Source organism: Desmodus rotundus, chromosome 3 (genome assembly GCF_022682495.2).
Source record: "Desmodus rotundus isolate HL8 chromosome 3, HLdesRot8A.1, whole genome shotgun sequence".
In the NCBI taxonomy this organism is placed as follows: Eukaryota; Metazoa; Chordata; class Mammalia; order Chiroptera; family Phyllostomidae; genus Desmodus; species Desmodus rotundus.
Genome location: NC_071389.1, coordinates 15,531,292 through 15,549,619, shown reverse-complemented (window position 1 = coordinate 15,549,619; position 18,328 = coordinate 15,531,292). Strand labels below are relative to the sequence as shown.

Genomic DNA, 18,328 nt, shown 5'->3' with positions numbered 1-18,328 from the left:
AAGAAGACACATTCATCCAGACTGGTACGAGGGGAAGAGATGGGCAGCCGGGTGGAGAGGACTCGCAGCAAGGCCGCAGCTGGCAGACCCAGCGAGGTGGCAGTTGGTGGACGGGGCATGCCCTTATTTGTGTGCAGATAAACCGGGAGGAACAACTGGGGAGTTGTTCCCCAGTTGACTGAGCAACCCAGGGTCCCAGTTCAGGGAAATAAAGCCTCAAATCTCTGATTGAAAACACCTGTGGGGGTTGAAGCGGCAGTGGGGGAAATTTCTAGCCTCACAGAAGAGTTCATTGGAGAGACCCACAGGGTTCCAGAACGTACACAAACCCACCCACCTGGGAAGCAGCACCAGAAGGGCCCAATTTGATTGTGGGTAGTGAGGGAAGTGACTGAAAACCAGCAGAGAGCAGAGCAAATGGCATTGCTCCCTCTCAGCCCCTCCCCCACGGACAGTGTCACAGCACAACGACCAGCGTTACCCTGCCCTGGTGAACACCTATGGCTCTGCCTTAGGTAACAGGCAGGCCAAGACAAAAAAAAGGCCCAAGTGAAAGAATAAATCAAAGCTCCAGAAGAAATACAACTAAGCAATGAAGAGATAGCCAACCTATCAGATGCACAGTTCAAAACACTGTAATCAGGATACTCACAGAATTGGTTGAATATGGTTGCAAATTAGATGAAAAAATGAAGGCTATGAAAAGTGAAGTAAAGGAAAATGTACAGGGAACCAACAGTGATGGGAAGGAAACCAGGACTCAAATCAACTGTGTGGATCAGAAGGAAGAAAGAAACATTCAACCAGAACAGAATAAAGAAACAAGAATTCAAAAAAATGAGGAGAGGCTTAGGAACCTCTAGGACATCTTTAAACATTCCAACATCTGAATCACAGGGGTACTAGAAGAAGAGGAAGAGCAAGAAACTGAAAACTTATTTGAACAAATAATGAAGGAGAACTTCCCTAATCTGGCAAAGGAAATAGACTTCCAGGAAGTCCAGGAAGCTCAGAGTCCCAAAGAAGTTGGACCCAAGGAGGAACACACCGAGGCACATCATCATTACATTACCCAAGATTAAAGACAAGGAGAGGATCTTAAAAGCAGCAAGAGAAAAGGAGACAGTTACCTACAAGGGAGTTCCCATAAGACTGTCAGCTGATTTCTCAAAAGAAACCTTGCAGGCAAGAAGGGGCTGGAAAGAAGTTTTCGAAGTCATGGAAGGCAAGGACCTACATCCAAGATTACTCTCTCCAGCAAAGTTATCATTTAGAATGGTAGGGCAGATAAAGTGCTTCTCAGATAAGGTCAAGTTAAAGGAGTTCATCATCACCAAGCCCTTATTATATAAAATGTTAAAGGGGCTTATCTAAGAAAAAGAAGATCAAAAATATGAACAGTAAAATGACAACAAACTCACAGTTATTAACAACCAAACCTAAAACAAAAACAAAAACGAACTAAGCAAACAGCTAGGACAGGAACAGAATCACAGAAATGGAGATCACATGGAGGGTTATCAGTGGCAGACTGGGTGGGGAGAAAGGGGGAAAAGGTACAGAGAATAAGTAGCATAAACGGTAGGTAGAAGATAGACAGGGAAAGGTTAAGAATAGGAAATAGGAATAGGAAATGTAGAAGCCAAAGAACTTATATATATGACCCTTGGACATGAACTAAAGGGGGGAAGGCAGGTGGGAGGGGGTGTGCAGGGCAGAGGGGAATAAAGGGGGGAAAATGGAACAATTGTAATAGCATAATCAATAAAATATATTTTAAAAAAAGAAAGAAAAGAAATTAAAATACTTTTGTGAGCCCTAGGCACTGTGCCTAATGGAGATGTCAGCCCTGTGCAGGGGCAGCTGGGGAGGGCCTGGCTGGGTGCTGGATGCTCAGATTCAGCCCCTTCCCTCCGAGGCTGTGGTCCCTGACTCCCTCCTAAGTGCTCCCCTCTCTCTGAGAGACAACACTCTGCCTGGCCTGACCCCCTAGGCTTGGCCTGTGCTGTTTCCTCACCTATAATAGCTTTCATTGATTTTTGTCAAAATCCACCCCCTCCCATATGGTGCCTCTCAAATGCCATCATCTTTGTGATTCCCCTGCAATGAAATGTGGGGAACTTTATGAAAACTTTGAAAACAGTCTCAGGAACTTGCTCAGCAGCTCTCCTGAGATAGTGATGTTCTCTACGGCAGCGTTTTGCTGTAGAGAACACGCGTTCTGTCTGGCAGCATAGGCAGATGTCATTTGTCTCCTGTCCAATAAGCTCGTTGTCTTGTTCACTTTGGTGCTCTCTCCCCCACTCCATACCCAGCTCAGAGCCTGGCACACAGTAAGGAAGTACTCCATGCAAAGTTGTGGAACTGAACTGAAACTTAAGAAATAACTTAAACTCTCCACATCCCCATGCATCATCCGTTACTTGTTACAAAACAATATGCAGATGCATTTTTGGGCGACTGCTATTTTGGGAACAGTATTATTTGGGGAGCACAGCCCTGCTTGCTGGATAAGAAACAGGCTGACAGCCTCCACCACGCTGGTTCCCCTCCTCCCTGTCCTTATCATTTGCTTGGCCATTGGTGGGATTAGACAACAGCAATTATCCCCACATGGTCTATTTCCAGAATTCAAAGTTATTAGGGGAGAAAATGCAATTGTGTTTTATCCAGTGATTTAAAAAAAAAGCAAGAGCCGTGGATTTCAAACTGCCTTTCAGACTTGATGAAAAGAAAAACAAACTTGAGTATTAGCCCCAAATCGTGCTGACAACACACTTCCGGGCCTCTTTGTGCTCTTCCAGGCTCTCTTCAGAATTTTCCAACAATTCCCATTGAGCCCTGCGTGGTTCTCATGCTGACCGTTTATGCCTGGGAGGGCAGCCGTCTGTGGAGCGGGGATCTGATTTGCCTGACCGAGAGGCCCCCAGGGGTGGGGAGAGTGAAGTCCTGGCTCCCACCTTCCATAGAAGTGGTTACATTTCGGTCCTCACCCTGTGTGCTGCCACCGTGACCAGTGCAACACCCCCTCCTCCAGCACTGAGCCAGCTGCCCACTTGGATGCATCAGGCTCTCTGCAGCCAGGGAGAAGCACACCCCAAAGTGGCCCAATCACTTCCTATTTTAAGACCTAGAAGTAACATGAGAGACCATATGCCAGGCACCCATACTACGTGGTGGAGAGATAAGCTCAGAGAACAACATGGTCACAGAACAGATAGATGGCCGGAAGCAATTAGAAGCCAGGCCTCCTGGCTCTTGGGGCCTGGGATGGGGAGAAAGTCCTAGGGAGCTACATTCACGGGGCCCTATTTATACACTGGCAGTGCTCACAGATGGTCTCTTACCATGCCGCCACGCCTGTCCCTGCATCCCACTAAACATCTTTTAGATCCCAAGGGGCCATGGTCTTGCTCAATCACCCCTCTAGGCCCATGCATGTGTGTTTCTGTGCCCATAACCCCTCCCTTACGCTTCTTCATTCATGTTGCAGGCCCTAGTGTAGAGGCCACCCTTCCCAGAAGGAGTTAAGGAGCCGTTGGAGTGAGTCTGTATCTCATAGCACTCTTATTGCCGTAAGTGAGATTACAAGTTCAGGCTTTCATTTTCCTTCTACCCTGGCAGGTTTGTGCGGATGTCCATCTTGCTCCCCGCTGTTTCCGCCGTGTCTAGGACAGGTGCATGGTAGGCACTGCACAATCCTTGACAGATGAAGAAACGTTCTCATGTGATCCAATGACAATCCTGTGAGGAGGTGTCATCATCCCCATCCCACAGGAGAGAAAGCCGAGGCCCAGAAAGGAGACATGACACTTGCCCAGGCAGTTGGCAGTGGAGCCAGGATTTGGAGAACTCAAGTCTCTGACTCCCAGGTCAACATTTTCTCTGCTAAGACCCCTTTCTTGGCACAGTAATCAAACTAGAGAAATCCAGGTTCGTGCCACCTCAGACCTGTGTGTCACAGCTGGGGTGGGCGGGGAAGTAAAGAGGCCACCCGTGTCACTGAGAAGACAGTGTGGGGAGGGGGTAGTAGAGGAAGACATTGTCACCCATTCCTTCTGCAAGGAGCATTAGAAGCAGTTGGCCTGGGAGCCCCAACTCACCCCTAAGTTAAGGAAGGAAGAACAGGGACCCTTTCTAGACCAGTGCTGAGAAGACACTGCAGGGCAGCTCGGCTCCAGGGAGCACAGGCCCAGGAAGCTGGGGCTTTGAACACAGGGGTGGGATGTGGGCTTGATTAGGAGGGAGACAGCCTTCAGCAGGAGAGTAATATTAAGCACACTGACCACAGCAAACATTGGCAAGGACTCACCCCAGAACTCTCATCATAATTGGTCAGACTGCCAGTTTATTCACTCTGGAAAACTGGCAGCATTCAACTTAAACTCAACATACTATCAGACAGTATGACCCAGCAATTCAAATCCTGGGTAGATCTCAACATGAATGACATTTATTTCTATCAAAAGCACGTACAAAAGTGCTTATAGCCCTCAAACACTGACGGTAGGAATACAAAAATGCTGCAACCACTTTGGAAAACAGTATAGCAGCTCCTCAAAAGGATACGCATAGAGCTACCATGTGATGCAGCAATCCTACTTTTAGGCATATGCCCAAAAGAAGAACCTATGTCCACACAAGAACCTATGCATGAATGTTCATAGCAGCAGTGTATATAACGGCCCCCCCAAAAAGTGGATACAATCCCAATGTCCATCAACTGCTGAATGGATCAATAAAATGTGATATGTCCAAACAGTAGAATATTACTTGGCAATAAAGAGAATAAAGTACTGAATACCTGGCTACAATGTGAATGAACCTTGAAACATTATGCTAACTGAAAGAAGCAGCCACAAAAGGCCACATATTATATGATTTTTAAGAGATTTAATTTATTTATTTTTAGAGAGAGGGGGAGGGAGGGAGAAAGAGAGGGAAAGAAACATCAATGCACAGAATAAACATTGATTGGTTGCCTCTCACACACCTCCAACTGGGGACCTGGCTGCAACCCAGGTATGTGTCCTGACTGGGAATCGAACTAGCAACGTTTCAGTTTTCAGGTCAGTGCTCAATCCACTGAGCCACACCAGCCAGGGCTGTATGATTCCTTTTATATGAAATGTTCAGAATAGATAAATCTATACAAGAATGGAAAGTAGATTATTAATGGCCTAGGGCTAGTGAAAATAACCAGTCACTAAATTTTAAACAACAACAAAGAAGTGTTTATAGCAGCTTTACTCATAATTACCAAATATTGGAAACAAAAATGTCCAGCAAAAGTAGAATGGGCAAACTTGAAAAATGAACAATAGTTTATAATATGAGTGAAAAAGGTAAACCATAAAAGAGTATATACAATGTGATATGAAATTTTAAAGCAGGTAAGACAAATCCAAGGTGACAGAAGTCAGAACAGTGGTGATTCCTGGGGACTACTGGCCAGGAGGGGTCTAAGGGAACTTCTGAGATAACAGAAATGCTCTCTTTCTTGATCTACAGGGTTGGTTAGAGGGCTGCAAAATTCATTCTGCATGCATTTAAGGTTTCTGCATTTTACTGTGTTATAAGTTATATCTCAATTGTTAAAAAGTAATTAAAAGTAAAAGAAAAAGATAGAGGCTCAAGTTAAACACCAGGGTTCTAGTCCTGGCTGTCAGACCTGTGAGTCCCCATCCCTCTCTCTCAGTGCCTCTTTGTCCATCATCTGACATTGGACCAGGTGGTTTCAAAGAGTCCAACTGGCACTGCCAGTCTGAGATTTTGCAAATTCACACACTTCTTTGTCACTGAGTTTGCTGAGAAATTGGGCAAATGCTTGCCATCAATGCCGTGAAAAGAAAAGGGGGCTGGTTGTCTGCTGTGGGCTCAGCCTTGTTCCCAAGGAAGAAGAGGTCTGTGGAAAGTGGGCAGGAACACACTGCCAGCAGGAGGGAATGTCAGTTTCAATATGAATCATCTCATGCGTCCCCAGCAACTTGTTCTGGGAATAGATACCCTGACTCACTCTTTCCCGACAGGAACAAGACTAGCTACTAAAAATTTCAGATTTCAAGAGAACCAGTACAGCCCAAATAGCTTGACAGAGATGAAAAAAAGACACCAACCTTGTAACCAATCGGGAACCCCAGAGAGGACGAGCCTCTTTGTACAAAGCCCAAAGGAGGACGCCGGCTCAGGCGGCTGCTGGCGCCAGGGCTGGGATGGGGACCCGAGATTCCCAAGCTCGAGTTTTCTTTTTACAACAACCTGCTACTATATTTTCTAGAGAAATAAATTATGTTCTTTGCTGGTAGGAAGCCTTTTAAACAAAAAGACAAAGAAAACAGCCAAAATGCATCTTAATTAGAAATTGCTTGGGAAAAAATCTTTGAGGGGGGAGGATGCAGAGCACCATGCCAACCATGCCATGGGTGGTCAGCAGGACCAGAGAGTGTGAAAATAAGCAGGCTAATTTGGAGGTGAATGATTTGCTTTGATAATCACCCAGTGTGACCCTACCGACCTTCTGGTATCCAGAAGGTGGCTGAAAGATCATGGATGTGTCACCATTCAAGGCCACAAGACCACCCTGGGGGTCTGACCTGTAACTGCCAGTTCTGCCTGTCCTTCATGTGCATGGGCTTAGTATTTTTATCCTGTTCTGCAACCTGTGCTCGTTGCTGACCTGCAAAGGCCCGTCTGCCAGTGGCCTGGTGCTTTTATCCATTTGCTCTGCACTGTGACAGCCTCTGGCCTGCAGATGGAGCAACCACGACTCCAAAAAGCATGTGACTACCGGGAAGGATTTTTTGCTGCCCTTAAGAATGATCCATTCTATCCAAGGAATTACAACATCACCACTTCTGAGGCTGATGACAGCTCTTTCTCAAAACAAGCTCAAGGCCTGGGTCAGGAATGTGCACCACGGCTTGCCAAAATCAGTGAGCCACACGGCCTGACAGTGATTTTCCAAGAACTATAGCCACTTGGTGTTTTGTTTTTCTTTCTTTCTTTTTCTTAAGAAAAAAAGAACTCATAAAACAAAACTTGTAAAAAGAGGAAGTAGTATGTTCAGCCAGATAAGTCAAAGTGCTCTGTTACCCAGTAAAAAGGGAGAAGGGAAAGAAACTGGGAAGGATGTGTATGCATGCAGGGAAGGAAAAAAACCCATGTCTTGCAAAGATTTACTATGTGCTAGGAAGTGTGCTGGGGCTCTCCAACTCCCCACCCCGCCCCACCCTTTTATAAGCAAGTAAACTGAAGTTCAGAGAACTTTGTGACTTGCCCAATTTCATTCAGCTGGTAAATGCTGGGGATCTGAACCTGGGCCTATCTCCAAAGTCAAAACTGCTTCCTCCCCGAAACAAAGTCGGAGATTGGTTGAAACACAGAGATCTGAGGAAAACGGGGGAAGCAGGTGGTTTTCACAAACTGTCTGGCAAAGTGTGCAGTTTCCCAGGCAGCCACACTGGTAGAGTAACTCTCACCCACAAAAAGACCCAGTGAGACTGACGTGTACATGTAGAAAGCTGAGAACATTTTGCAGAAGGCACTACTAAGTCACACACCAAAAAGCAATTGTAAAAATGACATCGAGGGGCCTGGATTTATTCCCTCTTCAACATCATATTTGCTCCGTTTACAAGGCAAAGATGATTTTTCTCTCTGCCAAGGCCGAGCATTCCCAGCCCGTGATCTGAAAATCATGCTGTGTTCATTTTGCCTCTTAACTCGCCCAAGGCCATAAATCATATCTCAAAATGGGGTTTTGGTTGACAGTTCTATCGGGGATTCACCAGGCAGAGACAGAATCCAATCTGGGGCTCTCACAGGCATCCTGGGCCAGCTCGGAGCAGGGGGCAGTTGCTTTTGGCCATGCAAGCACCTCCATCCTCCACAGAGAAGACGCCTGAGATCACATCTGCTGACTGAGCAGGACAGCTGCTCGTACAGGGTTAGTCTGCTGAGTTGAGCTGCACTTTGTGACAGAGGAGGTCAGGGCAGCAAAGAGAATTCGAGAAACAGAGAGTAAAGCAGGGCCCAGCCCATCCCCCACCAAACCCAGGATGTAGCCCACAGAGACTGCAGGAGGCGTTTCTTTCATTCTACAATATTTACCAAAAGTCTATGATCCAGACACTATTTCTTTCCTCGGGATATAATTCTTCGCACAATTATTTTATGATAAATATAACCGCAATGGCAGCATCTTATAGCTAATGAGCAGGTGTTTACACATTTCCACTTTATCTAATCCTCACAACTGTTGGGTGGAGTAGGTGTTATCCGCATTGTAGAGATGAAGAAGTTGAGGTGCAGAGAGGTTAAGAAACTTGCCCAGGGTCACATGACTAGTAGGTGGCAGAACCAGGATTCAGATTCAGGCTTGTCTGACTCTCAAATCCACGTTCCTCTCAGCCTGTCATGCTGGTGACCAGTGGCATGGTTTGCAATTAGGTGTTTTCAGCTTATTGGACAGGGTTAAACATATTTTCCTGTGCTGGGAGAAAGGAGGGAAATCTGAATCTTTTTTCCAAGCCCTGAGTACTCAGCTGATGTCCAATAAATACCGATGCCTAGAGGAGGGAGGCTGCAGCATCTAGCCATGACGCACCTGCCTTCCCCAGCTTCCATGAGGGCGATGGAGTTAAAGATTCAACACCACCCATCCTGAGACCCTCCCTCTGCTCCGTTGTCTTCTCCACAGTCACAGGCTGCCGTAAGTGATCACGGGGGGCGGGGGGCAGGGTAGCATGGTGGTTGATAAATTGGGTTTTGGAGTCTCTGCTTGATAACTGTGTGACAAAGCAAGTCCCGAAACTCACCAAGTCTTAGTTTCCTCATCTGTAAAATGGGGATAAGATAGGTAAGGGCTGTTAGAAGAATACAAGAGAGTACAGCAACAGTGCCTGGTGTGACACATTTACAGGGAATGGTAGAGTCCTGGCCCCCAAATCATGCACTTCCTGACAGTTTGCTCCTGCTAAAGCTTTGAGAATGCTTCGCTCCTGGTGGTGATTTGGCCATGACCATAGATCTGTGTTTCAACAATCTGGCCTTGGACAATTTTGGTGTTACCTTGAGCAAGTCCCTTCCCCTCTCTGAGCTTCATTTCCCCAACTGTAAGATGAGGGAGTGAGGCTTGCCTTCAAGAGCCTCTCTAGTGGCCACCTCCTAGCTAGTGCTCTGTGCCCTGTGAGGACTTCCCCACTGCCAAGGCGGATGAAGTTCTCACAAATAGCTCTGGCTTCTTGGGACAATTAATGCTCATTAAGTGCTTCAAGGCTGGCAGCTGGCACCCAGTGTGAGGTGTCACTTACTACTCGCCTGGAAACCCTTTTGTTAGCAGGAGGCTGATTTATCTCATTGCTTTGAACCCCAATCCTCCCTTGCCTCTCCCCTGTTAAAAACTCCACTGTAAGCTGCTTAAATGAAGGGGGGAGAGGTACAGTGCCTACCAATGGGCTGCCCACCCACAACCTCTGCCACAGGCACTCAAGGGCTGGGGGAACAGGGAAGGAGGGATCAGGGCTGGGAAATTCCTGGAGCCCTTATGTAGGTGCCTGGGTCCATAGGGCTTGGGCATGCCTTGGTGAAAACCAGAGAAACTGTCCGAAGGGCCTTACATCATCCTCAGGACAGCTGAATATGAAGAATGCTGCCTATGTGCCAGGCATGAATATGAACATTTCTCATGTATTAACTCATTCAGTTTGCAAAATGATCCTGTGAGTAGGTACTGTCACTGTCCCCACTGCATAGCTGGGATGCCAAGGGCCACAGAAGTTAAGAAACTTGCCCAAGATCACATAGCTAGTAAGTGGCACAACAGCATACAAATCCAAGCTACCTGGACCCAAGAGTCCATGCTCTCCACCTAGCTTATTTAAAATTCCCCCACGTCCTAGCAGCAGCCCCTTCTTACAAGTGAGAAAGCTGGGCCTCTACTGCTCTGTGGCTGGTTCCTCCAGCCATCCCTTCTGGAATCTGTTCTTTAAGTGGCAGACCCCCTCTGTGCCTTAATAGTGACAAGAACACTGCTATCAAGTGCCAGCTCTCTGTGGCATGTATCTAGGCCCAGTGCATGTCTTCTCTAATTGTCACCACAAGTCCAGGAGGAAGTGGCCTCTGTCCCACTCTGCAGTCAGAAGCCACACAGCTGCTAAGTGGCAACACAGAGGTTCCACTCAGGCCCACTTGGATCCAAGTCCATGCTCTTTCTACCACCCACCTGGACACTTACTGCCCAATCTGGTCACCTCTCAGAGGAAGGGGAAAGAGGCCAGGGTCCAGGTGAGGAGCAGGCTGTGTCTTCTTTGCTCACAGCCTCTGCTCAGCTGGGTACTGGTAAAAAGGAAGCTACTTTGACACTGAATTGCTTAGGACACAAGGACTGGCTTGAGAGACATCTCACCCAGCACTGTTGCTCTCAAAGTGAGGACGTATTCAGGGAGGGCACGTGGCCAATTGGGAGGGGAATTGAGTTTGGTGAAATGCTGCACAGGGATACCAGGCTGCCATCTGACATCCTTGCTGCAGCTCCTGTAAATCCTGCAAAGCCAGGTCCCAGTGTGAACTCCTCACCCTTTGCCATATGCAGCCCTCCTGGCCCTGCAGGCCTGGAGAGGAAGCTATAAGAGCCTGCATGCAAACAGCACAAGGAGGCAGCTCAGAGTCCTGTGCACATAGACTAGGTCAGGTGGGACCGGGTGAGCACTGCTGCCACCTGACCATTCCCTGCAGGTCCCTGTTTATTGGAAGGTCATTGATGACAGTAGCAGCTGGAGTCCAGGAATGATGCTGCCCAGCAGCCCACGTGAATCCACAAAAAGAAGTGGTGGTATGACAAGCAGCTTACTCTGGGCCAGTTCATCTCCTTTTGTCTTTGGGAGTAGGGCAGCTTCAAAGCCCTGCATGGGCGTTTCCCAAACTAGAGCCTCCTTCAGATTCCTAGGATGCCCCTAAGCCCTCTCCTCTGGTGCATTCCTCTGTATCATAAGACCCGTTTGTGGTAACAGTAATCATAGCTACTACCTGTAAAGCAGGTTCTGTGTGTCAGGCAGGCCCTAGGTGGGGGGTTTGATGTTCTCATTTGCTCCATTTTACAGAAAAACTCAGGCTCAGAGAGAAATGACTCGCCCAAGGTTATACACCAGGAAGTTGTGAAGTCTGAATTTGATCCCAGGTCTTTTGGGCTCCAGAGGCACTGAACATAAAGCCAGTGAAGTACTGGTCACATGCCTACTTGTGATCACTTTCTACTTGTCCCTCTCTCTAGGAGCACCTGGACAGACCCCAGAGAGACTGGAGGAGGGTTGCCAGTGTATGTCTTAGCAGAGTTGGTGGAGTTTTTGCTGTACCATTTACCATGTTTCCCTAGCAGTCAGCACTGGGCAAGGCCCCAAATAACCATCTGTTGAGTGAAAAAGTGAGTAAATCAAGACTAGGTCTCCTTGCCCGGTGCCTGGGTCCCTACACATCCTGCTTTTCCAGGAGTTAGATGCCCACTGCAGCTCATTTGCTGGGTGCAGAAGTATAGCTCTGCCTCACTGCCAGGACTGCTGTAGGCACTGGATGTTGGGGCACCCAGAGCCCTGCCAAGGCCACTCTTGGGAGACATAATCCGCAGGACCTCAGAACCCCTTATGGGCTCACCTGGGCAACTGCTAACCACATTTATTGCAATGGAGATTATAAATCACTCAAAGATACTTGCATGTTCAGGCACACTCGCAGAGCAGCCCCAGTATGAAGGATGAATGAACACAGGCCCAGAGATGTTAAGTGACCTGCATTCGGCCACACAGACAGTTGAGGGCAGAGGGAGGACTTGTACCCAGGTCTTCTGAATCAAGGTCCAGGTGTCTTTCCGCCATTCTAGGATCTTACTCTCCACCAGCCTTGCTGATTAGAAAGGGACAGGGAGTTGAGATTTACATCTCAGGACTTGAGGAATTTTACAAAGTGGGACTTGGTTTAGCTCAGTCCCTCCCAGCAGCACTCCCTCTGTGCTGGGTGACACTCTGAGCAATAGCTATGCTCAACAACGGCCTCGCCCCGACTGCCACCAACTCCCTGAATAATTGCAGACTCTTTGGGGAGAAGGGGATGAGAAGCTTCCTTGATCATGTCCCTGATTTACACTAGAAGCCAAAGCTCCAACAACTGAGACCCACACCAGCCGTCTTTCCCCAGCGCTGACGTGGGCTGTTGGGAAATGTCTGTGTTCTAGGCAGGTCAGGCAGCTGGGCTCCTAAACTGGAATCCACACATTCCTATTCGAGGGTAAAAAACATCTGTCATCCTCCCTTCTGACTCAGGAGTCCTTTCTAGGCATCTATCCTAAGACAACATTTTATGCCCAAAGATAATAATTGCTGCATTATTTTTAGGAGTAAAAAATTGGAAATGACCTTCATCCAACATTAGTGGATGGTTAAATGAATTATGGCACGTCCCTGCCATAACTGCAACCATTAAAAACATTCTTTATGAAAAAATTCAAATGACTTAAGAAAACACTTACAACAGTAAGTCAAGAAAACAAAAAGAAAGGACACAAAATTGTATATATAAAGGAAAAAAGCACACAGAAGAAAAGATCGGATAGAAATGAGCCAAGATGTCAACAGAGGCTGCATCTACGTGGTAGAAAGAGTTATTTTTTGCCTGCTTTACACTTTTTTGATACTTTCTCATTTCCCCACATTTCTATGATAATTAGAGGAGAAAAAAAGCAGCTACCCAAATTCCCACACACTCTCCTCACAAAGGGAGTAAATTGTCTGAATAGCCAGAAAGGTTGTGAAGCTGGACAGTTAAGAGGGAGGAAGGGAGGTCCCATGTCCCTTTTCCCATAACACAAATACTTCTGACAGGGCCATACATGTCGGGACTGTCCCTTGTAAACCTGCCTTTGAGATTCTCCTGAGACCTGTTTTCTGACTTGGTTCTTTGGTTCTTGACATCAGGAGCCTACATCCCTAAGGAGTGAGGGATACAGGTACAGAATGTCCATCTCCAGCCCCAGACAGCCCCTGAATCTCTGGGAATAAGGAAGCCAGGTTGCCTTCAGCATCTTTTCAAGTGAAAAGCCTGCACAGAGGAGACCTGGCAACTTGGGTAGGTGTTAAATTTGAAATCTGAGGTCCTGCCCCCAATAAGGCACCTTGGGAGTCTCTTTGGCCAACAGAGGCTTTCGAGGTGCTGGGTTAGGAGAGTCCGGTGGCCAAAAGGTCAGGAACATCAGCAGTGGGACTGCAGATCAAGCACAAGCTGCCGACACATAGCACTACCTGTGTGGCTCCCTAACGCATCCACCAAGTCAGTGTGCGAGAGGCATACCGCTACACCTTAAAGGCTACATACGTGCCCATCTCATTAGAAATGTGTCCAGTTTCTCTGTGAAAACACCCAATATCAGTTTACAGCTATACTCAGAGGAGTGGGTTTAAACTCAGTCCTGTGTTCTTCAGAACTCCAAACCTTCTCCACGAAAACATGTCTCCATCACTCACCGTCCCCACTTAAATTTCCAAGTTTGTCTGCTCTAAGAAATAAATGATCAGTGCACACAAAGAAGTGTTTAAGGTTAGTGAGAAGCATAAGGGTTGCCCCAAGACTAGAAGGCTCAGAAGCCGGGACAGTCCAGAAGGAACCCAGACTTGGAGAATTAGGGACACAGCTCAGAAGGTGAAAAACCAACAATAAATCCACTCAGCCACCAGGGGGCCAGTGGGTCTCCCCGATGTTCACTCACCAAACATGTTGCCCTCGTAGCCATCTTTTGTGAGGGGCCGGAGCTCATTTTTCCCCATCGCGTAACGCTTGTAGCTCTGCCAGGCAAACCGCATCATCTACAAGAAAAGGTGGGAACGTGAGTGGCGATTCCCAACAGTGCAGACCGGCAACTGTTGAAGTGCAGAACTCCTATTAGTTCTCAGACTTTAGCGTGCACCAGAATCACCTGGGGAGCTTGTAAAACGGGCCCCATTCCTGAGTTTCTGACTTGGCAGGATGGAATTTGTTTTTCTAACAAGTTCCCGCATGATAACTGGGAACTTGTCCACGGGCAATGTGGTCCATGGGCCACGTTGGAGAACCACTGAGCTATCATGTCATATGTGTTTATTTCTGCTTGTCACCTCACTTCCAGGCTTCCTTTTGCTTTTCATCTATCTTCTGGCCTCCCTTCCTCCTCAGCCCCCTCTTTCTGGACATTTCCACCTGCATTCTCTGTGCTCTGCTGCTCCTGGAGTCAAGGCTTGGAAGCCATCCCTCCCAGGCACATCAGGACAGCTAACTACTGCCGTGACGGCTGCACAGACCAGGAGGGCAGACGTGATACATCTGCGGCCTGTGCCCTCCGTCAAATGGCAGAAGAACCTAGCACCACCCCTCCATTTTGTAGATGAAACTGAGGCCCACAGATGGAAAGTGGTCAGGGCGGCACAGCCAGCAGGGCTGGAATCCAGCTCTTTCAGCTCGCTGGCCAGCAGACCCCACCCCTGTGCCTAGCTGGAGAGGTGTCTTCTATGTGGCACACATGCAAATGTCATGGTAATGCATGCCTAGCACTTCGCACGGGCTTTGAGTCCTGGTTCTATTCCTCTGTTATTTTCTACTTATCTTGAATTGGCAATACGGAAACTAATTGCTGGGTATGAGCGCTTGAGGGAGACTGGCCTCCTCCCTCAGACTCCCTCGATTAAGTCAACGTGAGGGGAAGGAAGGGCGACGGTGGGGTGGGAGAGCAGCAGGAGGCTGTGAAATCAGATGACAGCAGAAAAGAAGGAGCAGAGGTCTGGAGGGGGAGAACTGCACCCTGCCGTCAATACCCCCTCCTGCTTAAGGCAGAGAGAGAGAGAGAGAGAGAGAGAGAGAGAGAGAGAGAGAGAGAGAGAGAGAGAGATGTGGGTGTACAGGAGTAATTAAGAAAATCACAGGTATCTACATGTTCTCAAAGGAGTTGTCACTGCAGGGGTGCCGAGATATTTGGAACGTGGCCCATTCTTATATCATCCACATCAACAAAGGGGAATAATGGCACCAACGATTCCTGTGTCACTTGGGACTGGATTCAGAAGGCACTCAGAACTTCTCTCAGTTGCACGCACACACACACACACACCAAGCACACACAGACCTGCAAACCTTGGGTCTCCCACCTTGAGTCATGAGTGACTCAGCACAGGCACTGGGTGAGCAGGGGACAGGAAACACCCCCAGCCAGACAGTCCTCATTTCTCTTCCTCACATACCCTAAGTAGCACCTATCAGGTGTCCTGTCCTGTGCGTGGCCGCAGTTGGGGCTGCAGCCATGAGGGGAATGCTCTCCTGGCCTCTACCCTCTTCTTCTCTGCCAACTGCTTGTCTTCCTTCAGATCCCAGCTGAAAGGACACTTTGGCAGAGAGACCTCCTTCCCAGCCAAGCCTAAGTTAGGACCCTACTCCTATTTCACATTCCTGATGCCCAGCCCCTCAGCAGCCTAGAGCCAAGCTTTTATGCTTACAACTATCTGGTCAGTCCCACTATCCCTTATTTATTGCCACAAGGCCGGCAACTCATCCAGGGACATGACAGGCACATAACAGGGGCTCACTAAGCATTTGCTGGTTCTGGAACTTAACATGTGGCTGGAAGACTCAATGTGGACCACACATGGCACAGGTAAGATAGGTAACAGGTCAGAGGGAAGGATCTTGTGGACAACAGAAGTGCTCAGAAGATGGTAGGCGTGTGTCTCAAGGGAAGCTTCATGGGTACCCAAGTATCCTAAAAGCTGAGTATGACTGTGAGGGGGCACAAGAAGAGGATGCATAGGAAGGCTAAACTTAATCTGGAATTGGTGATAAGTGTACTGGGTAGCCCCTGAACTTGGCTTTAGAGGTGGATGGTCCCTAGCTTTATATTTAGGCAGTTCTAAGGTCACCCACTCTACTTCCTGTTCCATGTAAGTTCCTTAACAAAAGATTAAGCAATCTTTGAACACCTCCAGTGACAGGGTGCTCACCCCCTTACAGGGCAGCCCATTCCATTGAGGAGTTTCACAAAGTTCTTCCTTAATCCAAATCTGTGTTCCCCTTTGGGCCATGGAGAGGTCGGTTCATATACTTCCATACCACAGACCTCCAGTCACGGGCAGCCAACGCTCAAATGGTTCAGAAAACTGTGTGAGTGTGTAGCAAGAGAGAGAAAAAAGCAAACAGTAAAATATTAACATTTGAGGAATTTGGATAAAGGGTAAATGTGAAATGTTAGCTAGATTTTTGTAACTTTTCTACAAGTCTTAAATTATTATTTTTTTTAAACCCATTAGGGAACATTGCTGGAGATTGATGTCATTTTCACCCAAATTTATATGTCACAAAATCTGTCTTTTCTCTGCTTTAACTTATGACAGAGTGTGCCTGTTGCCAGTCTCCTTGCAGCTCTTATTACCTGAAGCTCCTCCAAAGCCCTGCTGGGCCTTTACACCTCCTCCCCAAGCCGACCCTGCCCACACTGGTCAGAAGACAGAGCAAATGAGAAACTAGCAATTTGGATTCTCCTTTTATAATTATATCACCATGTTCCAGGGAGGTGCCCGGTTTTACTCTGTTTTTCCTGCTCCAAAAATAAAAGACCCCTTTGGTGGTTCTGAGCACTTTCCAGAAGTCCCAGAGCAGTCTTGGCTTCAACCCCCGTGACCCCTCCTCCCACATCTGCATCAGTCTTTCCCTTAGCTCAGTTCTGTGCCCCATACTCCCCTCTTGTGCACAGTCCTTTTATTTAAATCCTCGCCCGAGGATATATTTACTGATTTTAGAGAGAGGAAGGGAGAAAGAGAGAGAGAAATATCAGTGTGAGAGAGAAACATTGATTGGTTGCCTCCTGTACGTGGCCCAACCAGGACCAAACCTACAACCTAGGTATGTGCCCTGGCCAGGAATCAAACACATAAGCCTTTGGTGTAAGGATGACACTCCCACAAACTGAGCCACCTGGCCAGGGGTGTATACATTATTTACCACAGTTTGAAAAATAAGGTTGATCTATCTATCCATCATCTATCATCCATCCATCCATCATCCATCCATCCATCATTCATCCACCCATCATCCACCCATCATCCATCCATCCATCCATCCATCCAAGGTATATGTGCTCACTGTAGAAAAGCAGAGAGAAAGTAAACTACTATATTAAAATACTATAACTATCATTCCCATTTTGATGCCTTTCTTTTCACTTTTTTTCATTCATCTTTGCTTCTTCCAATGATGATGACATAAACATTTTCTATTTTATTACAAAGATTCTGAAAATATCATTTTAATAGCTTTATAATAGCCCGTCAAGTAGATTTAAACTTCTTTCCTTATAATTGGACATTTCAGTGATTTCTACTTTGGGACTACTATAAATAATGCCATAATGAACATCTTTGTGCAACTTCTCTTTCTATATTTTGAGTAATTTCCAGAGTATTTGAGAAACTGCTAGAAAAAAATTTAGAAGTTATTAGTATATACATTCTCTTTTAAAGATTAAAACCAGATAGCTTGTTTTGACCACCACTGAGCAAAATTTGGTAAATAGGAAATGTATAACACTTTTGTGACAATACAATAAAGTAGATCACTTGGAGAGATAAAACTAATGTAACAATCAATCATTGCTACATTTGTGTAGTGCTGTGCACACTTTATCTCATTTGGTTTGGGTAGTTCAGTGAGCTTGACAGGTATTGTTCCCATTCAGAAATAACCATGCAAAGGCTAAATAAAGTATGAGATATAAAGTTTTGAACAGATATTTAAAATTATGTTTCCAAATGTTAGAGATATATAAAAATGCTCATTATATATTAAGTGGAAAGCAGGATACCAAACTATATAGTACGAATCTCACAGGGCCCTGTATAAGTGTATTAAAGAAAAAATAAAGACTAGAAGAAAATATACCAAAATGCTGACAGTGGTTATGTTTGAGACGTTATTTTTGTCTTCTCATTGACCTAGATTTTCTGGATTTTCTATGGTGAGTATCTAGAAATGTTTGTACTGTGAAAATTAAAGGTTGTTAAAATGAACAATGTAAGGAATAAATGATACGGTGCTACTCCTAAGTCACAGGGGAGTTCTGGGGTGGTTGGCCATGGGGTGGGCGGGATGGAGCTGGGTTTGGATAGGAAAGAAGGCCACCGGCAAGAGAAACGACATGAGTAGAAGCCCAGATCCAGAATCTCAGAGTCAAACAGAATCTGAGTGCCAGAGACAGCATCTGGTCCCAAAGCCACATTTCACAAGGACTATGTGAAACCCACACAGGGGAAGTGACTTGTCATGGCCAGGA

At 46.8% G+C, this 18,328-nt stretch overlaps 1 protein-coding gene across 5 annotated transcripts in view; it reads right to left on the bottom strand.

The window, feature by feature from the left end:
* MAN1C1 (mannosidase alpha class 1C member 1) overlaps positions 1 to 18,328 on the bottom strand; it is a 128,997-nt gene that overhangs the window by 67,326 nt on the left and 43,343 nt on the right. For all 5 annotated transcript variants that reach the window (XM_045190689.3, XM_045190690.3, XM_045190692.3 and 2 more), the window contains exon 2: positions 13,751 to 13,847. In XM_045190689.3, the coding sequence (XP_045046624.1) occupies positions 13,751 to 13,847 (97 nt within the window). The remainder of the gene's footprint in view (positions 1 to 13,750; positions 13,848 to 18,328) is intronic.